Genomic DNA, 23,435 nt, shown 5'->3' with positions numbered 1-23,435 from the left:
TGTTAGAGTGTTCCCTCTGTTAATAGGAAATGGAAAATGCCTGGAATGAATATCTGAAATTAGAGAAGGATGTGAGCCAGCTGAAAAAGGCCTTACAGGAACAGATGAATAGTTCATTGGTATCTCAGGTGAGTCCATTTCCAGATGCTGGATAACTTACGAGATGATTTTGTCTGAATTGGAAACTATCATCTCATAAAAGAAACTCTCTGTAATTTTTGCACTGTATTCAGCTGTCATGTATCTCAGTTTGCAAAGTTCCGATATTGTGCAACAGCACAGCTGTGCATAACTAGCTGTCTTGCAGCATATGTAATAGTTTCTCATAACTTGTCTATGCAAATTTGTCATTATTTCATTATGTTTTTATTACATACTGACATCTTGACATTGATAACGTATTTAATTTATAAGACTATGCAGGACTTCTTAGTCTTCCATTTATTTGATCTGACATTGTTGGCTTCTTTATCCATTTTTAAAAACATCAGTCACTATCTTGTTATTGTCATTACTTGTTCTTTGTCATGTTCTTCTATTTATGGAAGATTTATCTCTGCAGATTGTTTTGTGAAGTGGAATAACTGTTTAACAGCCATCAGTAATTGAAAGGCATCATGGTTTTAAATCAATTATTCAGTTTTTAATCTCACAAGCTTTGTTTGAAGCTAAATTATTCTGTTTGCTGAGCTGGATGTGGCATACCAGATTATTTCTACATACCTACTTACAACTAGTGATGTTATTCTTAGATCAATGAATACAGTCCAGATTATTTTCCTTGTGTTTAAGCAGAATAGTTTTATTTAAAAGAAAAAAACACAAGGAACAAAGCAAATTTATATGTTGTACTCAAATCTTAGCCTACTTTTCCCCAAATATCCTGTACCAAAAAAGCTCGCCAGTTAAACTTTTCAATGTGTATACAACAAATCAGTTCAGATGTGAATTGAAGTCTATTTATTTTCACTATTACTGAAGAAATGTTTCATGTTAAGGCAAGAGTTGTAAAATCTTTCTAGATTACATCAAAATTCAAAGTCCACTTTCATTTACTTTTAGTTTTTATGGATGGGAAAGTGATTCACTTTCTTAGAGCCAGCATATTAAGTAATTGAGCTCAGCTGTAGAATACAACCCTCCAAAAAAAACCCCCAGGGATATCTTCAAATAAAATCATTCCTGTATGAAATTATTTTATGGAACAAGGAGAAATTACAAGTTTAAACAAAATATGCTTTGTTACAGTACTTTAACAAACAATCTCCAGTTATGCACTGAGCATGCTTAAAATACTGGATGTGGCATGTGATTCAGCAATACATATAGAAGGGAAGGTAGTTGGCATAAAAAAAAAATAGACCCAGTTTTATTATCATCTCCGATTACACACTTGCATAATGATAAAAACCCACATGTGCAGACACAGAGCTGTGGGCAGGTTATTTTTTTTGTGTATGCATACTTATATGTATATATATCTGTGCACAGGTATGTTTATCTTTGGCTAAGATTTTGAAGCTTGTTTCTGAATATCTGTTTTTGAGATGTGAAGGGGAGCTGATTTTTTTTCAGAAAGTACTGAGATATTCTTAAAACTACATTTCTTCAAGGAAGTCTCACTTGAAGTACCCATAATAGATCTCTGCCCAAGGATATGTAGGCTCAAGGTTGTTTATCTAGTGTTTTCAATAGCACTAAATTAATACACACTGTATTTTAAAAAATGCAGTCTTTGTGGAATATTGTTTTAAAAATCGATAAATTTACAGACTCAAGTTGCTGTGGGAAACAGCTAATGTTTCTATATAGCGTTAATTGGGAGGTTAAAAATTAAATGTTTTGCAGCTTGGCCAGAATAAATCTTCCTTTTAAGAGTATAGCTTCGTTGTCTTTTGCTTAAGGGTTGGTAGGATCTAGGCATGCTGAAATTAGCTGAGATATGTTTTTTTCCCAATGATAACTTTTTAGTTGTTAAGTATTTCTCCTCTGGTTTTATAAATCTTTCCAAATTGTGTTTACAGGAACATAAGGAATGAAGGAATTGAGAGAAATTGATTTATCTATCCAAGTTACCTTTTCATGCTTTCCCATAAAGTATATTTATACTCTTTCGTAAACAGCATTTCATAATTTAAAAACAAAAGTATCTATTTATCTTTTAGATCTAGGCAATTTTTTAATCTAAAAATACTCTCTTCAAATCAATATTTAAGTAATGGGAAAGCATAATATTAAAAGATTTCCTGGCTTTTGTATGTTACTAATTGAACATTTTCTGAGTGGTTTCAGAAGCAGGATTTTATTTTTTTGTATGTGTGGGCGTTTTTTTTTAAAGCAATTCTGAGGCTTGATTATTGTAAATCCATCATTTGAGTCCTTGTAGTATGATTAATTTTGGAAAAATGAAATGAAATGTGCAAATTTATAGTTTGTATCCTGACAGTCTTTCAAGATATGTCCCATCTATCGCATGAGTTTACTACAGGCAAATAACGTTCTCCATCATTTAAATGTTTGTGTTCTTGGCACCCTGTTTGCTGATCTGTAACCTGGCTGAACATATTTTCTGATCTAAGACAGAAAGTGGAAAGCGATTTATGTGCCTTCCTTAGCTCTATGAGATGTAAGAGCTTTTACTAAAATTCTTCTCTTTCTGGCTTATGTGATTAATTAGCAGTTATTTTACAGCTCATGGCAAGTGATGGATTTCTAGAGCTCTTGAGCAGTTTGTAAGTAATTCTTAACTAAAGTGCTTCACTGCCTTCTACTTCCTTAAATAATATTATTTTGGTATTGCTAAGTTTATTCTTAATGCCAGTTTCTTAAGGCAGAATTGCCAGACTTTGATTAAGTATGTGAGAATAGCTATTTATGATTATTGCAATGAACATCTGACTGAAGTGGTGGTTTCAGTAGCCAAGGGCTCTGGCTGAAAGATGGAGTCCAGACTGTAGACAGAGCTTCACTTTCTTTCCTCCCGAAGAGCCTCAGTAGAGGAAATAGGGTGCAAGATGAGACCAAATCCTGGAATAACAGCAATATATGTTTCAACCTATAATACAACATGTCTGATAGGCCTAAGCCCAAATAGAAGCTGAAAATAAGTTTGTTAGCCCTTGTGAGTTACTTTTGGTTTTACATTTCATCTATTAAAAGCCAGCAGGCAGTTCAAAGTAGTATTCAGGGAGACTACCTGAATTTTGCTTTTTTAGTATTAGACATTTATCCTAAATGTACTAAGATGAGCTTCGTAAGGTTGCCTTAGCAGTCTTAACTGTGTTAGAACAGGATTTAAGAACAAAGTTCAAATGAAAAGGTTCTGTAAGCTTATTTTTTGTGGCACATTGAAATAGGTGATTGTAGCCTGAATAATACTGTAGATAAAAATGTAGAGGTCTCTCTTTCCCCTAGACTTCTACTTGAAGTCTCTCAAGACTTCAAAAATACTCTAATAAATTTTATGGACAACATGTGTGTGTTTGTGTTGGTTGGTTTAAAAAAAAATAATAATAATTTAACTCATTTCTTGATTCCTAGGTTTTCAAGTTATCAAACATTGGGTTTGGTATCAAAAGAAGGATAAGCCCATTATAAATTAAAAATGAGATATAATTGATTTTTCTTTTTTTCTTTTACTACAAACCTCAGGAGAAAACACAAATTCAAAAAGACTTGTGGAGAATTGAAGATGTTACAGCTGGCTTGAGTGCAAATAAAGCAAACTACAAAACCATAGTAGATTCTATCAAGAATCCAGGTAAGGAGAACATAATTAAAACAAAAAAAATACACAAATGTATCTGGATCTTCGGATATCTGCAAATAGTCTAGAAGTTTGTTCTTCTGCACAAAATCTAGTTAATTCTGCTGTTGGCCACATCAGAAATCTTCATTGACTGAGCATGTTTACTGGGTGTTTCTTTGGTTGAGATGGCAAAAAGATTTTTTTGTTGATGTTGTTTGTTTTCACGTACTGATGACACTAAAATGTAACAAACCATAAATAAGGTAACAGTAATAAAAATGGGCTAAGTTCTTCAAGTTGTGAACAGAGTTTCTGTCACGTCAGACTCATAACACCATAGTATCTATTCTGCATTCTCCCCAGGAGCACCTCTCTCCTCTGGTTTTTAATTTTTATTTTTCTCCTCCCACCTTGGATGCTGCCCTGCTGCCCCTGCTGCAGTTGCCTTCCCCTTCCCTCTTCAGGCATATGTTTGGTGGGCAGAGCAACAACAGCAGCTATGGAAAAGAGGAAGGGAAAGAATGCGTGATCTGCATTTCAATTACCTTACTATATTTCCAAGAAAACACTTAATGCATTGGGATACCAAGAGACTCTCAAAGTCTACTGAAAATTCGCTTTAAATATAAAGTATGTTTGCTTAATTTCTACATATAGAGATAAAATAATTCTGAGATGGTGAGATCTTATTTTAAGATATGGTTATAGGTGCTTACGCTTGTCTAGATGTATAGGTATCGTCAGCAGCCTGTGGCATGAGACCACATACAACCCGTGAACTGATTTTGTATGACTCTCTGGCATTTCCTTCCTTCCTTCACTCCCCTGCCCTCTCCAAGGAATTTTACTGGATGATATTAAAGTGTGTCTGTGTGTGTGTAGTTTTGGCCTGAAAAGATTGCTTGATCCTCATCAAGAAAATGTTTACCACCATTGTAACAATCAAACATTTTACGTCCAAAAACCCCACTGTTTACGTTCAAAGCAACAAGTGGAGTTTTAGTGCTGTTTTATGAAATCTAAGGACATTAATTACTATTCTTTTGAACATTATAAGTAAGGAACAAGACCTGAAACATCTGCATATTTCTCCTCTAGAGAGAAAAATAGTGCCTTCGTTTTCTCAGTCTTCAGTGCCTTCCTTACCAGCCTCCTTCACACCTACGGAGAGCAAACTGTCAGTTCCACAAAGCCCTCCAGCCAGTCCAGTGAAGTCCTCTCTGGAGGTTAGGTTGTATCCACAACCTTATTTCCAGGCCAGAACGCAGCACCAAGCACAGCAGCTGAAAAAGATTGAGGCGCCTCTTCCATCACCAGTTAAACTCAAGCCAAAGGTTGTAAGTACTGCTCTGGTGACATTCATTCAACAGTTGCCATTTACTTCTGGCAGGAATAGTGAAAGTCACACTGTTACAAAGTGTACACAGTGTGAAGAAACAAAAGTGAGACACTTTTGTATTGAAGCTCAGCAATAGCACTGACAGCAGAATATATGTGTGTAACCTGGAGTGTTTTGTACAGTAGACATGTACTGGTTTAGAACATACTGTTGCAGAGCCTTGGTGATGCTTTGTGGCTGATTAGTTTGCATTCTTGGATCTTGTTTGGTTTTTAAAGTGTCAGGCTCCTGGTATGAACAGAGGAGAGCATGCTAAAGCAGTCACAAAAAACTCATATAATGTAATGAGCTTTCAGTCAGTTTATGCCAGACTCTTTTCAGACCTTTTGCCAAATGCCTGTGCTTTGCTGTTACCAGGAAGATGAAGCGCCGCCCAGACCTCCTCTCCCTCAGTTGTACAGTCCTGATGATCAGCCACCAGCTGTTCCACCTCTCCCCAGAGAAGCCAGTGTCATCAGACACACATCAGTGCGGGGCCTGAAACGTCAGTCAGATGAAAGAAAGAGAGACAGAGAACTTGGACAGTATGTAAATGGAGATTATAGGGTGAGCACTCATACACCTATATACCTGCACTTTAAAGATATGTGGACCTATAACAAAAAGATAGTAGTGTGAAATATATGGACCTCTAGATCTTGTAATAGGGACAGAGAGATAATGAGAGAGGTAGTAATGGCAGGGAGAGATCTGTGCTGTCTGATAATGGCAGAGAGAGATTTAGTAATAGAGAAGGAAAGCTTTAGGATTTGATTAAGGTTACTGAGAATTACTGTCTTTGGTTTCATTTGAACTGATGAGTATTTTTCCATATAGGTGGAACTACGTTCATACATGAGTGAACCAGAACTAGCAATGATAGGTGGTGACCTCAGCCAATCTTCCAGTGGTTTGATAAGCTCTGGCAGTGGATACCAGACATTACCCACCCGTGGTAAGCCAGGATTTTGTCCTTGATTTTTTTAACAGTAGTGCCTGTATAGTAGCTTTTCTTTCCTAGGATTTTCTGGAGACAGTCTTCATTGTCAAGTCATTATTTTTAGATTAGTTACGCAATACCATGAAAGTCTAGAGATTTTGTGCATTTTAATGGTGATGTAACAGACAACCAGCTTTTTGCAAAACAGCTTAATAAATATAATACTTTAAAAAAAAACGTAGTAAAACACGAAATTAGCTATTAGACCTATCTCATATATTCAGAGTTATTTTTTCTCATAATTTCTGTGTGATTTTTTACAAATGCAAGTATTTATTTTAAACACAGTCCTGTAAGTGTTTCACAAACGAGGACAGAGAGGGAAAAGCAATTAATTTCTTAGCCATTCTCTTCTTATTTCTATCATTTCTATCTGTGAATGTTTAAAGTCTGATTTTCTTCATAGATGTGATTATTTGTAAATTTTACCTTCTGCTGCACAGCTGAGTTCACTGCATACTTCATTTAATATAAGCATATAAATGATTGTAGATCTTTCTGAATTTCGATCAATGGTGACATGAATCACATTATCTCTGTCTGAAATGAAATTTCATGCCTCTCATGATCTTCTGAACTGCAAAATGTGAAAAGTGCTCTAAAATAGTAACCAGAATGGCACAGAAAAAAGATAATTGAAAAGTATCTGACACTTGTTTTCATTTTGTCAATCATTTGGTTTTAAAGCATTCTCTTTTTCCTTATAAAGGTTTATCTGGATCAACTTCCAGATTGCACCAGTCATCTACCATATCATCTTATGCAACACTTCGAAGGGATAGGTCCAAGGTAAGTTTTAAATGAGCTTCTGAAGGCAAATGTCTGAAGTGTTCAAGATAATTAAGCCCAGAATATATTTTGCATAGCAGGAACTGGGATTGTGGTAGCATGGGAGAGGATGAACACCTCTGATATAATAAAATCTCAAATTTGTCACCTGAATGAATCGTGAAGCAGACAGACAACTTACTGCATTGGAAAGAGATTTATAAAACAAAGTTTAGAGCCAAAAATCATCACTACTAATAGAAAATGTGAAGATTAAATATTTAATGCAAAAAGAGTAGAACAAAAATAATTTAGTAATAAGGGAGGAGAAAGAGTTAACATTTTGTGTACTACTTATAAAGTATTAATTACAACATGTGTTTTGTGTGCCTTGTGGCTTCTGCAGGAGAGACCAAAGAGTGCCTTGGAACGTTTATACTCTGGAGACCACCAAAGAGGCAAGATGAGTGCAGAGGAACAACTAGAAAGAATGAAGCGACATCAGAAGGCATTAGTTCGTGAACGCAAGAGAACTCTTAGCCAAGGAGAAAGGCAGTCTGTTTCATCTCGGTCTTTCATCAGGCCCATTTCTGCAGACATAGGCTCAGTATGTTAGATATGCCTTAAAAGGACTAAACTAAAAATATCTTTGGATTTATTTTTTTTTCCTAGCCAGCACTTTCACTTGGGTGTGCGTGATGCTTCTTGTCTAATTAAATTAGTGCTATACCAGTATAAAATTAGTTCAGAGAGTGTGAGGAACAGATGATCTTTTTTGCTAGTAGTTACAGTGTATGTCGCAGGTTCAGCAGGTAAGTTGGTTGGAGGTTAGTGTGCTGACTGGAGATGTGAGTATATTGGAATGATTTCAGAGACATGAATGTTCTTATTGGAATTGTATTTAGAAGGCATAAGAAGCTTGTACAGTTTTAAAACTGCTTCATAATGGAATGGGCCTTTTAGAATGTTCTTATTCACCATGAGTATTTTTCTTTAATCCATAAATTAGGCTGCAAGATAGTCATGGTAATAGCAGACCAAGGTGGTGTGTGTGTGTGTTTGTTTTAAAGGGATGATAAATGGTTAATCACTTCTAAAAATCTAATTGCACTGATTAGAAATTTATGTAAGAGCTAATGTGTTTTGATACAAATTCTTATTTTAAGCTCAAAAAGAATATTCTAATAAGGCTCAGATTTAAAAAAAAGGATTTTTGTTGTGTTCTGAGATTATATGCTGTACAGATAAGTTTGTAACGATGCATTTTGGATACTAACCAAAGCAATTCTAATTGGTGAAGTTACTCAGTCATTCACTTGGTGCTAAACCAAGAATTTACTGTAATTGCACTTTGCTGTGGTCTTTTATTTTTTATTTGGTACACTAGAGCTTTAGAATGGTCACCTTGTTTTACCTAATTCATTGCACAAGATCTCCTGCTTTTAGATTTGTCACTCATCATACCTAATGCCTCTTTTTTTTTTTTGTTTGCTCGTTTTTAATTTGCAGAATTTTGTAGTTATTTTTAAATTTCTAACTGGACTACTCAATTTTTACCAGGCTTAATTGCATTTAGTACACGTGTGTCAATAGTTAGCATTAAAAACCCCTATAATATTCAGCCTTTTGTTCCTACTCTTCAGTAGCACTAATTTACAACCAGTTGTTTGTATTTACTTTCCCAGTAAATATGAGTGCACTACTTGGAGACATTAATCCATTTTGTCTTCTGTTTTGCAATCACAAGCTTATTAAAGATAGCACATAATATTTGGGAACTGTAGAATGACATTATCACCATTATTCTCATATTTTAATTAGAAGAATTAATTAGAAGAATCTGAGCTGCTTGTGTTTTCTGACTCACATAACATACACAAGTTGAATTTAAACATTTTCATAACACTACTTATTAGCATTTGTGGCAAAAACTTTAAGTTTGGGTGCCATCTTGGTCTTTTTGTTTCTATAAAGAATGAATCCAAAATCTTTCAGCCCTAGCAGTGTTTTGTAGAGGTCATCTCTTGTACCTACAGGGCTTTGACACGCAAAAAGCATGTTTGATAGCACAATTACTTACAGCATTAAAAATTAGCAGCCAAAATGGCAAACAAGTAAATGTATAATTGAAGTGCTGCTCAGTATGTAACATTTGCTTTAAACATGCATTGTATGTGTAACTGATTTTAATGGGTCATCTCTCAAGTGTAGTATGACATTTTAAGTATTGATCACAGTACATGAATTCATTTGTTATATACAATGCTTTTTTAATGTAAAAGTCGCAACATCAAAGCCAATAAAAATACTGCTTCATAAGAATGGTTTGATGTTTTTTTTACCTATATATAATAACTTGACAATGATACTGTGTGTTTAAACTCTAGTACGTCAATCAGGCCTGGTTCGAATATGAGTAGAAGAATGAGTTTGGAGTACTCATATGAGAGAATTTTTTTTTCTCTTTTGAATTCTGTAAAGAAGCATCTTAATTTTTGAGATATTATTATCTTGTAGGTATTTAACTTTTTAAATTTACATGGAAGATGTGTATCTTCTGAGTGAATATTGAGAGCTTGTGCATGAATAGGTTTCAGTTACATTTGTGAATGCAAGTAGCATAATGAAGTCTAGGACTTCAAAATTCAGCCAAAATAAGCCAGAGATTTGTGACAGAAATACTGGAGATACTTACAAAAAACCATAATGGCACATTCTCCTATTGATGCCCCTGAATGCTCAAGGAGGCCATTTTTAGTTGGTTGTTATTTTTGTTCCTTCTCTTTCCTACTGCTTTTAATATCACGTTTCAACTCTGTATGGTAAAATTGCTGAGATCTGCTGGATGGAATAATGCTGCAATTGACCTTAATTTTTTTGAGAAAAAAAATATTGGTAGTGTTCTTAAGAGTGAGTTTATCTGCAGCTGTATTGTGTGGAGTTGTGAAGGAGCTACTAGGCAATGGTTCGGGAACTCTTACTTACACTGCTTAATTTAAATACATTCTGAATTTGTTATTGCTAAATATTTACCTGGTAGAGACAGAACATGAAAGATTTTTTTTAATCTTTGCAGGTAGCTAGATACTACTTTAATAAGTCAGAAGAGCTTAGAAGTTACTAAATTAGTGGGTTTAGTTCAAGACAAGCTACTGCTAGTACATAAAATACCAGCTTTAAACTCTAGGTGTGATACTGAAAAGTTACATAAAATTTTCAAATTGTAATTCTCAACCTGCAGTATAAGTACCCTTTCTGTGTGATGATTCAAAATCACACAGCACTGTCTGGTTAGAATACTTAGGACTACGACAGTCCATGGAATCGTATTGACATTTGCACTTCCAAAGATGCTTGTGTGTAGCTAGTTCCATGTTAATCAGCATATGAGGAATTGTGATTAATACATGCATTGGAGTTTAGTACTACTGAATGTTACCTGCAAATTTAAACAATGCTCCGAAATCTGTGCAGCACAGCTAGAGATCAAATCTTCCAACCGTATATTCCAAGAAATAGAGTCGGATTGTCTTTTTCTTGTCAGTTTAGGAGTTTGCTCTGGATTCTTTCAGCCATATAGCGTTAATGTACATTGCTAAATGATGAATTTGGCACTGTGGTTGAATGTTGTTAATTGTTTTGTATCTATTACCAGTGGAAACGAGAGCAAGAATTTGATTTGCAGTTACTTGAGAGGGCAATTCGTGGAGAAGACAAGGATGAAAAGGAATGGTTAAAAGTTCAGCCAGTAGCGGTGACAGAAACAGACCTGGAGCCTCAAGACTATGACCTAGATATCAGCAGAGAGGTAACATTTATCATTTTTTGCCTCCTATTCTGTGTCTCAAAATAATAATAAGTAGTGAATTCTTCCAAAAGTTAGCTGGAAGTTTGAACTAAAAGGAGACTTTTGAGTACTGAAAATTTGTTACTTGTCACTTGGAATCTCTGTGAGGCTTGTGCATGTTTTGTGCTTTAGTGGAGAGAAGAAACTGAAAGGTTGGCTCTCCTGCTTGAAATATGTATCTCAGGCTTTATAACGGGAAAAGTGACTAAATTAGGGAATATTATATGAATTGGAAAAAAAAGATGAGAAGACAAAATCAAAGGTATTTGAAAATAAGGAACAATGAAGGAGAAGTTAGTTCTGCAGAGCTGTCTTACTCTTCATTTTGATGGCAAGATATGGTAGAGAAGCAGCAGCTTTATTCTGGTCAGAACAAAAACCAAATGTCAGCTTTTCAAATGACTCCATTGAAGTTTTGATGTTTTTTTAGATCTTTTCTTAGCTCTAGTAGCTGAGTAAAGTGTTTGTTTGAAATGCGATTGAGCCATCTGGTGGGAAAGAAAGAATATAGCAAGTGGAAAGATTTCAGTAGGTACTACACATTGTGTAAAATGCTGTGATGGATGGAAAATCTGTTACATTATTAATGCTAATTAGACTAGTAAGTGTCTCTACTCTTCTGAAAGCAGTTGGCAGTGGATCATTTTCTATAGAGAGATATTTGTAAGAGTTTGAATCTGTGAGCCATTATCTCTTGATCTCTATGAATGAATGTAGCTTTCACTTAGTCTTTGTACATTTTCTACAGAAAGTGTTAAATTTCAGGAACAGAAAAATTGCTTTATTTTGTTGTGTTGCCTTTCCTTGTTGCACTCTGCTATGAAGTTTTTTTCTGGAAGGTCTCCAGGGCTATGTGAATTGGTTTGTACATCCAAATTAGCACCTTAAGCCTAGGGTAGGAAACGTTTTTGCATACAGGCACTTCTGTCTTACTGAACTGTAACTGAAGCAGGTCTGAAGCTCTGAATGTAAAGTTTCTTTCTCAGGTTACCCAAGTTGTCCTTTTCCATTTCATTTACCTGTCATCTTCACCTGGCAGGCATTTCTATACCTGAGGTACTTTTGTGCCTTGTGAGGAAATGTATTCAGTTGTGTCTTTAAGGCCAATACATCTGCTCTTCCCGTATTAACTGGGTTTGTTATTCTGTAAGTGGCAGGATGAGCTGATCTTGGTTAGTTATAGTGTGGAGATAGATAAATTAAAAACCAACCAAACAAAAAGAAGTAATAACATGTAGCTACAAAGCTCCAGAAAGGAGTTGAATTTGAGGGTAAGGAAGTGTATCAGGAAGGGAGGGTTTTTCCGGAAGCATTGGTCTTGGATTTACTGAGAAGGAAATATAAAAATTTGAGGTTGTGATTTTAACGTGCTTATAAGTGCTAATGATTGTATTATGTGTTTTGGGCCTATGATTGCCTTTGTGAATTACTGACCTTAATCACTAGGGGTTAGGTCAGGCCACTTCACATATGGACTAAGTTCAGTGGGGGAAAATTCAGGATTACTTTTATTTAAAACTTTGACTTTTTTTGAAAACTCATTGCCTTATGAGAGTTTTTAAGACAAATTCAAAGAGGAAAAGAAAAAAAACAGTTCCCCCCCTTTACTTATTTTTTATTTACTCACACATCCTCTATTTGTGCTTTTCAAAAGCAGCCGATTCTGTAACCACAAATGTTGGTTTTCCAAGTCCATTTGTCAACTACATTTTCATTGGGTGATTTGGATCGCTTACATGGAGCAAAAATTTCCCACAAAGGAACTGATCCTAACAAAAACTTGCTACTAGCTTTTATGTGCTGATATTAAGGTTCTCAATCTACAGAACTATGTGTATGCAGTGTATTGTTAGAATTAACACAGTGTGACTGTGTTTCTGGGTCAATTCCCTGAACAACTTTTGAACACCTAGCATTTCAGATTTTACAGTCCCAAGAATTTCCTAAGATGATTACAAGATGGCGTTTGGATTGTTTTCCTCTCTGTTGCCCACAGAAGAAGGTTATGCAGGCACATGATACCCTAGATTAAAACTCTAGGTGATATTTCCTTTCAATTGTAGGAAGTCCTTGCTGACATCACATAAATATTGTGACATTAAAATCTCGGACTGTCCAGTCAGTCTTCTTGTAGTTACTTCTTTTATTGTCACAACTTTAAGCAGTGTCCTACTTAGAGTTCTAAGCCTGAGCTGAAGAAAGGTTCACTGTTGATTCTGATTTCTTTTGTAATCACTTTAATATTTGTTCAATCTGTCTTCTAAAGTAAAACGAATCAGAGGGAAAAGACAGTTAAAAGGGCATTATCTCATATCCAGAGGGAGTGTTTAGCATCAGGTACATGCATTGAGTGTGAAAACCCAGGCTTTATTCTTTTCATGGTGTTTCCCTCATTGAGGAGCATTTATCTCAATATTTTTTTAAAAGTCTTTTCTTATTAAAAGAGTGATGCTTGCTTTTGTTCCACAGTTGTCAAAACCTGAGAAGGTTGCAATTCCAGAACGCTATGTTGAACTGGAGCCCGAAGAGCCTCTTTCTACAGAAGAACTGGCAGCAAGGCAACGTAAAGCAGAAAAGATAAAGAATATTCTCACTAAATCTAGGTCAGTTTTGGGATGTTTTTTTCCCAAATCTTATATAGGGGCTGATGTTAAACATTGGTAACTAACTTCATAGAACACTCTTAATTCCTATTGAATTTTGAAAGTGTAACTTGTGGCTTTTACAGAATGCACACAGAATTTATGTAGTGTACTTAAAGCTCCTTCTAAAACAGTGGAGAGAATAACAGATTTTGTGTATGTCTTTTTTCTTGTTCAGGGCATCCTGAAAAAGTCTTTGCTAAGCAACTTATGAATGAGAGTGAAGGGGAGGGAAGGCCCAGATCTGGCCAAAAGCAGGGGAAAAGTCAGTGTGAGAGCAAGGTTCTATTGTGTCTCTAGAGCTGGAGTTCTGAAAGAACACCTTTGCCTACTTACAGCTAATGTAGAGTCAGTTGAAATATTTGGTTTCAAGACTTTGATTACCTCAATGATCTGCAGTGTCTCTGGAAGACACAGAGGCTGTGCCTGAGAACTACCAGGTTATAAAACTTTTTCTCTGAGCACTAATAAATTGTATTAACAACTTCAAATAAACAGCATTTTTTCGCTTGTGCTTTCATACAAACAGTGTATTTACAACAAAGGGCTTTCATGTGTACTTAAGGCTATGCAGAAATAGTGACTGAACATGTAAGGGCTGCACCCTTTGTACACTGTAGTCACTTGCATACAATATCTAACACTACTTTAAAAAAGTCAGTAAAATGCAGAGCTTGACAGAGAGCATCTGAAAACTGCTGTATGCATTCAAGCTTGTTCTTATCAGCGTGATGGATTCTTCTATATGTTTGCAAATGTTAATGTTGTTTTGCACTTTCCCACTAGTATGCACAATCTCCAGCCTACTGTTGCCCAGGACAAGCACAACTCAGTTGATTTAGATTCACAGCTGCAAGAGCAAGAGCGCATCATTACCATATCATACGCTTTGGCTTCTGAAGCCTCTCAGAGGAGCAAGGAGGTAGCAGGTAATGCTTAGTTATTTACAAAATAACAGCTATTTCATACTAGCTTCTAAAGTTGTGTGGGTTGTTGTTGAACTTCTGGCATAAGAGAGAGTTTTTGTTGTTTATATTCTATAGATAAGAAATTTAGAGAGACCATTTATGTTGAGTATTTGGCCTCTAATGGACAGGGTGAAGGGTATAAAACCATATGACAAGTTCAGAGCTTGGAAACTTGCTCTTACTAATAGTACTAAAACCCAAACATTTCCAGTGATCTCCCCATAATTATATTAAATAAGGTATTTCTATATTCATTTTGAATACATAAATTGATCTGTGACTTAAAAAACAAGACAAAGGTATTTTAAATTATTTTCTTTTTAACAGAGAGACTCCCTGATCTATTGACTAACATTAGAGTACGATCATTTGCAGCTTGAGCTGTATGACAACAGGCTGAAAAAGATGTTGTGAAAAGAGTTTGTCTGGTGACCAAGATTAGAGGTCAGAGCAAGAACTCTGTCATGAATTCTGCTTGATGCCCGGAATTTATTACATCCTTTGCAATACGTTACTAAAAGTGATTATTTCAGTCTTGATTGCTTTTTAGTGGAATTAAGTAAGAAATATCAAGAGATTCGTCTCACACATGTGCAGCAGCTATTCTAGCAATTATCTGATTGGCCATTTGTAACTGGCACAGTTCACTGTTCCAGTGGAGAATGAAAGTAATGGAATCCTCAACTATGATTGAGAAAAAATATACACATTTCTCATCTGAAGTTGTTTGTTTAAACTTATGGCACTTGCCACAGAAACCCTTAAGACCTCACAATTAAAGACAGATTATTCCAATATCCGATATTCCAACATGCATCTGTGGTAAGAGACTGATGATGGAATGTGGCTGTTTACTCAGGGATGCAATGGCAGCTAAACCTGAGGGGAATGGGATTTTGAGGAGTTAGAATACATTTTCAAGATAGGAATCTTGAAGCTTTGGAGAGGGTCTGTGGGTTATTTAGTTAACTGGAAGGGATAAAATGATTCACTAAGGAGGCTGGACATTATAAAACCTAAAACCAATCTGTGAAGCATTTGAGGATTAACCTTTTGGACCTTCGGGCATCTATGCACCAAAATGGCTTCTCTGCAGGCAGTCTATTCTCACTTCCAGTAACCAGGTCCTTGTACACTTTGGTTATAAAGTAGAACTTGGTGCTTTATGACAAGCCAATTCAGCACTTTGCCATGTTGAGTTCTAGCTGCTTTTGCCTAAAAGTAATACCAAAGCTAAGATCAACCAAAGTGAATGTAGCCCATACTTGGAATTATTGTCACTGCATGAGCAGAGTGTCTGCCATACTAAACAGTCTTCATCTGGCTAGTTAACTTCTGGGTGTGATGAAGTTGCAGTAACAGTACAGTACTGAAACATGCTTCATCTTTTTGTGTTGTATGCTGAATGTAGTAACTGTGTTTTCATTACTATAGGTTTTTTTGTTTATATCTTAATTTTTTTGTTGTCATTATTTAAAAGTGCAATAACCATGTAGTCTTGGGTATATATAACCACAGAAATCAGCTTAATTTCTTATATAATAATTTTGATTGGAAAAGACCTTTAAGATAATCAAGATCAACCACTCACCTCACACTGCCAAGCCCATCACTAAACTAAACCATATCCCTCAGCACATCATCTGTGCATCTTTCAAATATCTTCAGGGAAGGGGACTTCACCATCTCCCTGGGCAGCATGGGACAATGTCTAACAACACTGTCAGTGAAAAAATTCTTCCTAATGTTCAATCTAAACCTTACCCTCAGCCGCTCCTCATCAGACTAGTTCTCCAGACCCTTCACCAGCTCTCTGTTGGCTGTCTCTGGACATGCTTGAGCACCTCCCCAAAGTTCTTCCTAAAGGTAGAATTAAAATGTGTATTGTCACTGAAACATTTAAATGCTGCTTGAAAATATGACAGTTAGTTGTGAGATGATTTATAATTTAATTTTCTTTGTGAAGTATAACAGCTAGGTCTTTCGTCTTTCAGACACTTAAAAATCCTACATGGTAGCCAAAGACTTAATTCGTGAAGGAAGCTCAAAGCTTTATGTCCATGCATTTTTCTCATGTACATCTTGTAACATGTCTTGCTGTGATTTCAATTATTACTTATTCCTTCAAAAACAAACACCTTCCAAAGAATCCAAAAAAGCGAGATTGGTTCGGTTTTGATAGAAAATACACAAACCATAAAAACACTCAGATTTTTTAGTTATGGCCTATTTTCTGATAAGCTAAAATGATTTAAAAGAATAGCATTTGATGTTTTGCACAGCTGATTGTACTTTCTTATTCCATTTAAACATAAGGAAAAACTTGTTTTACTGTTCAGGTGAGAGAGCCCTGGCACAGGCTGCCCAGGGAGGGTGTGGAGTCTCCTTCCTTGGAGGTTTTCAAAACCCACCCAGATGTGTTCCTATGCGACCTGATCTAGGTGGACCTGCTTCTGCAGGGGAGTGGACTAGATGATCTCTAAAGGTCCCTTCCAACCCCTACCATTCTATGATTTGTTGTAATTTTACAGATTCCTTCATATTCTGATTTTCTTAGTCTCATTTTTAATGTAAGGTGTCACTTGCTCCTTGTTGATGAAGCAGATCATATCTGAAAATCAAAAACTAAATATCTGTATTTTTTACCAAGATTTTCCTATGAAAAACTGTGAAGCTTACCTTTTCCCATTTTTTAGGAGGAAGCAGTTAAGTTCATGAAGATGCTATGATAATATAAATATTTTGAAGTTAATTGTACATGTATCTAATCCTTGTAGAGCAGCATTTTGGAGTTCCTCTGTTCCTAGTAAGAAATCAACCTTCTAAATAGAAATCATGCCAAGAATCTGGAAGATTATAATGAAATGCAGGAGTATCATGAAGTCATTAGCTAAACTGTATGTTTTGGAATTAGGTCTACCTTTGGCTCTCCAAAATGTAAAAGCAGAATTTAAGACTGAGTTTCAGTCTGTTTAGTTTTGTGATTGTTGTATTTTAATACAAAACCATTACTCTTTTATAAACAAGGACAGTTTTAATCATTGTACGCTTTATCCTGAAGTTTCATGCTGACATATGAAAATGTGCTTACTATATAATGCACTGTACTAAGCAAAATGTTGTATGCATATGTATTTTTTTTCAGTGTGTGGAGGGTTTTTTTTAATATTATTTTTCTTTCTGCTCATTGGCACGTAACAAAGGAAATGTTGAAAACCTTTATAACCTTGGTGAAACCTTGAAATCAAATTACAGGTGCTATTTTAAAAGGAGGCCTAGATTTGTGTATATCAGTGTTGGATGCCTTAAAATGTTCCAGTAAAACTTCACCTTAAGACAATTTGTCCATAGTCTCATCAAAGCAGGAATGTTTATTTGCATAACTTGGGCAACTAATAGAAAGAAAAATGCAGGTGGAAACGTTTAAATTGCATTCTGTGTAACTAAAGTAGTGTAACACCTCATTGCGTTACTAATCACATTTCCTGTTCATGTGTTAGAAAATTAAGGTCACTCCATTTACAATAGGAATGTTTGATTATGCAGCCTAATTCCTGTATGTGATCCCTTCTAGCTCAGCAGTTGACCTATCCATCTAAAGCACCCTCACCTTCTGTACCACAGCCACCTCACTCCCCCTTAAGCAATGGATTTCACTACACATTTGTTTAAACACCTTAAAAGTAAGAACTAACTGCTCTCAGCATGTCTGATTCGCCATTGTACCTTTGCTGTGGCTTGCTGAACTTTTAACATTTTCACTAAACCTGAATTAGATCCAAACAAACGCATGCATCTGTTTTTCAGAAACCTTTTCTTCTTGTAAATATTGCTTCTATTGAGCTAACATATGAGCTAATAAAGTCTTCCAATAACTGCTGTTGCTCTACAGCTAAGATGCTTCTGTGACCTTACTGTGGTGAAGGAAAGAGATATCTGTACTGTTGGGAGCATGGGGCCAGATTTTCAGCAGCAGTTTGTACTCCAGTGGGTACTGTTGGGATGCATAGGTATTTTTGCCTGTGCGTGGCATATATGGTTGTTGCTCAAGAGAATCTAAAGTGCAGAGTTGTGTAAGCAGGGGGTTTGTTTATGGGCTGATATCTTACACATGAACTGACACCGGAGTCTTAATTGAGGTGAGCTGAAAATTTGGCCCTTTATAACTACTTCAATAGTATTGTGTTTGGCTTTTTCATGCCTTTGTGTTTTTCATTGGATTGTGTTAACAGAAGACATGATTTTTAATCTCTCTGATTAGGTTAATTTGCCATTTTGAATAGTAAATGGTTTCATTGTCCTTATAAAGGCACATGTATCATCTCTTCCCAGTAGTATTTTCAGTGTTTTCTCTATTTGAAATAGGAAAATCTTTAAATATTATGATACTTGACTGCTAAGTGTGCCCTTAGTTAAGACACTTGCCATGCTTCCATAGTTTCTTTTCAAATTATTCCCACCTTTCTGATTTCCTTTGGCCTAATGTTGTTGCTTGAATTTGGCCAAAAGATATAATAAAAATGAAGTAGTAAAGAGAGTTCATTCAATAGCATTAATCTGTTGATACCTGTTTTCACTGTCACTAATCAGTCAAGTGTCTGTGCAAAGAAGAAAAAACGCCCAAAGAGGCAATGACCTGCTTTGTACAAAGCCTGTGAAAAATGACAAATATACATTGAGAGGTGTACAGACATTCAGAGCCTCCGCAGAGCTTGATGAAAATAGCTCTTTGCTTTTCTGGTTCAGTTTATGTTTTTGAGAACCAGATTCTACCATCTTTGCTGTATCTGAATAACACTTGACTCTGCTGTTATGTCTAGGGACATGCTGGTGGATTATCACGGTCATGTGAGATCTTTGCATGCGAACAGTGTGTCCACGTATGGTTGCAGGAACCCAGAAGGATAACCCAGGGTATTAGAGTTGAGAGGGGGCTTAGTCCAGATGACTTCAGAGGTCTCTTCCAACCCTAACCATCTGTGATTCCAGACTGATTTAAAATCACATGTATCACATGTCTATATAAATATACATACATGTGTATGTATAGGTACTGTTTTACATATATATAAAAATCCCTTACATTTTCTTCAGGAAAATTATCAAGAAAACAATTGCAATAGGTAGCAACATGTAGGGGACACAGCTGTTTGAGCATCAGTTGGCATCATGAGATAATTGTTCGCTTAACGTCTCTCTAGGAATTGTTCATTCTGACAAACTGCTGAAGGCTATAATAAAAACATGTTTCCTAAAGTGCTTACTGCTTGGCATTAGTGTAGTCGCTTTGATATTTAACCATGTCTTATTTTACTTCATGCCAGCCAAAGCAGTAAGTGAACACTGACATAAGATGCGAAGCAAATCCCACCTCGTGACGCCATGTGGAAGGAAGAGGAGATTCTTTACCAGCTTTCTGTGAAGATACTCATCAGCTGATGACATGTTCTTCTGGAAACAGATTCAGAGAATAATAGGGGGATTTTCTATGAAAATGAAGAGAATTGCAAAACATTTTATTTTGACCAGTTTAGTTCAGACTTTTTATACAAATAAAAGGCACTTTTTAATACTCTGTAAAATACTGACAATGTATTTTTAGAACAATGTATTTTAGTTTTTTTTAAATCAAGGGCTGAATTCATTTTAAGAGAAACTACTTACGTAGATGTTAAAAGACGCTGTTACTTCCCCGTCAGGCTCAGATGCAGAATGTAAAGCTTGATGAAAATAAATTTGAACAAGCCTAGAAACACATTCATGAGGTATGAGCAGAGCTTACTCAAGTGAGAGGTTTGCCAAAGGGTGTTTGGGATCAAGTATTTTTGTCATCACACACCCTTTTGCCTATGAAATAATAAATTGCAAGGAACTTCTAGTGTCAATAAAGACTTGTGTAGTTGAAAGTTTCCACAAAAGCCATAACTAAAGGCAGTTTTAACTCCCGTGTCCCTTTTTTGATCCCATTGACTAACTTGCTGGTATGAGGATGCAGTAGGCTAGATTTCTCTTGACAGTAGTGCTGTCCCCTCAGTAGCAAACAGATAACAAATTCTGTTTTTCTAAAAGTTGAGATGTGGGAGAAGAAAACTTTTAATTAAAATACGTGAACTAAGCTATAAAAAATATAATAGGATATGTCATTTTACTAGTAAATATGTGGTTTTCCTTCAATTGGTTTGTTCTTTTTTTTAAAATAAACATTACCATGAGATGTATTAACCAGTATTTATCCTGGAAACAGCAAAACTGATGTAATATGGCACCCACTCATTTGTTGTGTATGTTCACTTGGTGCTTAACTTTGCCAAACTTTGAAATACAGTGTTTTACTTATGTATAGGGGAAAGGGTGGAAGAAGGAGAAAATAAATGAATTGCTGCAACTAATTTACTTGAAAAAAACCCTCCTTGTGTATGCATTGAATGCAAGACATGCAAAAACCTGCCCATTATGTAATTATTGGGTTCAGCTCTGGAAATGAGTGAGAAATACTTCTGCAGTATTTTATGAAACCACTAACTTGTTCACTTACTGTATTCAAGTAATAGCTACAGAACCCTTAAAATTGACCTTCAAGTTTCAGACTTTAAGATAAATCATATTATAATAACTATACTCTTTAAAGTATATATTTAGCTAATGCAATCTATTTTACCTCAATACTGCCAGTATCAACTTCAAAACCTTTTGCCAAAATAATGATTTATTTTTGCCTTTTTAAAAAGTTTTGAAAGCATAAATGAATATTTTGCAAGAAAACATTAATTTAAATAAAATGTAACAGTTTGGAAAATGGTATATGTACAGATTAAAATATTAACCTAATTGTCTCCTATTGCCTCTGTTTTGTCTGCTCTCCTCTCTTATCAGCGCCCACATGGTTGAAAATCCAGAGTCGTTTTTCCTGTTATCACATTTTGCCTTCTTTGGTTCAAATCACATTGAAGTTCCACAGTTTTGCATTTACTTCACTGGGATTCAGATCAAGTATCCCCTAAACCAAAACTTAATTTTAATTTTCATTTTTAAGCACCGTTTCTTAGCTTTTGATTAAATCTGTCTTCATTCTTGAATAGAGAGATTTTTTCAGAGTTCTCCTCTGAACACAATGACTACAATACTGTCCTTTCTGTCTCACAGATTCTTATGTTTGTGTGTCACATTCTCAGCCCTTTAGTTTCTGGTGAAATGAAGTATCAGAAGTAACAATTTAAAAACAAAAGAAAACCCCCCAAAAAACTGGAGGCGTCACACAGTAATGTGTGTGCTGTGTGAGAATATTGACCAAAGAGAGGGCTGGTGGGAACTGCAAAGCACATTTCACTAGCAGCTAACCAGTAGTGATTGACACTAACTGTTCTGTCAAATGACATCAGTTTGATGGAGAGCAGTGGAAATGTTTAATTCTCCTGAAACTTAATCTCTAGTACAGCATGTAAAGAAGCAGTAAGAGGTATTTCTGCAGCTTAGTGAGGACTCTGCAAACTTGCGAGCAACTATTTGAGAATGTAAGTACTTGACTTTCAGATGTGTGCAGCAGAAACTCAGAGCTGAGCTGCTTGTGCTGTGCTCATCCCGTTTCTCAGGCACACAAAGGCCGTTTGACCACAGGTTTCGTGGTTCACTGAAGCTGCATTCCTTCTCCAGCAGCTGTGTAAGGCAGGAGGGCCTAGCTGCTGGCCAATTGTTGGCGAGTGCAGAGGAGAGCCCTTGCCTCCTGATTCTCTCTGCTGCCCTAGCAGTGAAGGGAAAGGGCTGCTGGCACTTCAGCTCTGCAGTTTTCTGGAAGATGGTAATTTTCTTCCCTTTGATCACATGCACAAAATCTGCTCATCCAAGCATGAGTGAAAGAGAGGATTTTGCCCTACGTTAGTTGTACCGTTAATGTTTTCAACAATACTAATATTTCTGTTCTTTGGTCTCCATCTATAGTTAATCTCATATTTGGGGAAAAATTTATCAAGATAATTTTTCTTCCAGAACTTTTTATTGCGTATGTGAAATGCTGTTCTGCAGTGACCATCTTTTTTTTTTTTTTTTTGTGCAGGGATGGGTGCAATTCTAAATAGAGCTAATTTTCATATGTATATAGTTACTTTTTCACTTCTGTTTCTTTTAATCAGACTGTTGATTTTAGGGTGTCAGAGACTATGCTCTAATATTAAGACTGGAAAAAAAAAGATGCTATCTGCTTGCAGACCAATATCATCTTGGTCAGAAAGTGTTTGGTTTTTTTTTTTCCTCTGCCTATTAAGCAGCTTAAGTGCTTGGGACTAATTATAATTAAAGAAAAAGAAACTCATTAGAAAGCAGTTTCTGTTCTTGTTTTGAAGGCACTGTTTTCCGATTAGTGATTTGTAATGTTATAGCAAGCAGAAATTATACAGACTGACTTCTCTCCCGTTGTTCATCTGTTTTCAATTTCTTTAATGAAAGTTATTAAATTTTTATTGCACAGCTGAATTTGTAAAATCACAACCTGATACTCTTAAGTAGCCCTGCTTTCACCTTTTTGAACTTGCATAATGCTACCCCCCACTCCCTTTTTTGCGTCCCTGCTGTTGATACGGAGTGGATAGGTATTGCTGGGCTGTTAGGAAATGCTGTTCAGCTATAGAGCTGTTACTTGTCTTTGTACATTTGTACAAAGCTTTTTGTTTTGAAGGAGCATATCGGTAGTTAAGAGGCATCCAGACTGTTTTGGAACAGTTGGATAAAAACCCTAGATGGAAGGTTTTTTTCAGGAAACAACTTTACTCAGGAAAGTTATATATGGAACTAAAAGATGCTACTAAGCTTGTACGGTGCTATTCCCAAAAAGTTGAAGGTACAGCAAGGTGATCTCGGGTTCCCTCGGGGCCTTTGGAGGTGGGAATTGGTGTTTGGAGAAAGCAGAGCACTCCTCATGTGTTCTGGTGTTGTTTACATTGTTACTTTTCCACCTGCACCTTTACTCATCTCATTTCCAGCTCTTCAAATATACCTATATGTGTTTTATATCTGCATCTACTCCTGTAAAACCACATATTTCCCATGTGTCTTAGCAATTAACTTGTGGATATTATATAAAGGCAAGACCAG

The 23,435-nt window shown here is 35.9% G+C and overlaps 1 protein-coding gene across 4 annotated transcripts in view; it reads left to right on the top strand.

Moving 5' to 3' along the window:
- Positions 1-21,039, top strand: part of PLEKHA7 (pleckstrin homology domain containing A7) — a 149,757-nt gene extending 128,718 nt beyond the window's left edge. For 3 of the 4 annotated variants that reach the window (XM_062000198.1, XM_062000196.1, XM_062000199.1), the window contains 11 exons: positions 27-128; positions 3,652-3,760; positions 4,847-5,085; positions 5,505-5,693; positions 5,964-6,081; positions 6,836-6,915; positions 7,301-7,501; positions 10,550-10,702; positions 13,211-13,344; positions 14,170-14,312; positions 19,676-21,039. In XM_062000198.1, the coding sequence (XP_061856182.1) occupies positions 27-128; positions 3,652-3,760; positions 4,847-5,085; positions 5,505-5,693; positions 5,964-6,081; positions 6,836-6,915; positions 7,301-7,501; positions 10,550-10,702; positions 13,211-13,344; positions 14,170-14,312; positions 19,676-19,698 (1,491 nt within the window). In that variant the 3' untranslated portion in view covers positions 19,699-21,039. The remainder of the gene's footprint in view (positions 1-26; positions 129-3,651; positions 3,761-4,846; positions 5,086-5,504; positions 5,694-5,963; positions 6,082-6,835; positions 6,916-7,300; positions 7,502-10,549; positions 10,703-13,210; positions 13,345-14,169; positions 14,313-19,675) is intronic. The other variant, XM_062000197.1, reaches the window with a different exon arrangement.
- The last annotated feature ends 2,396 nt before the right edge of the window (positions 21,040-23,435 follow it).

This window comes from Colius striatus, chromosome 7 (assembly GCF_028858725.1).
Source record: "Colius striatus isolate bColStr4 chromosome 7, bColStr4.1.hap1, whole genome shotgun sequence".
NCBI lineage: Eukaryota > Metazoa > Chordata > Aves > Coliiformes > Coliidae > Colius > Colius striatus.
The sequence above is the reverse complement of the archived record's forward strand: the minus strand, read 5'-3'. Positions and strand labels throughout refer to the sequence as shown.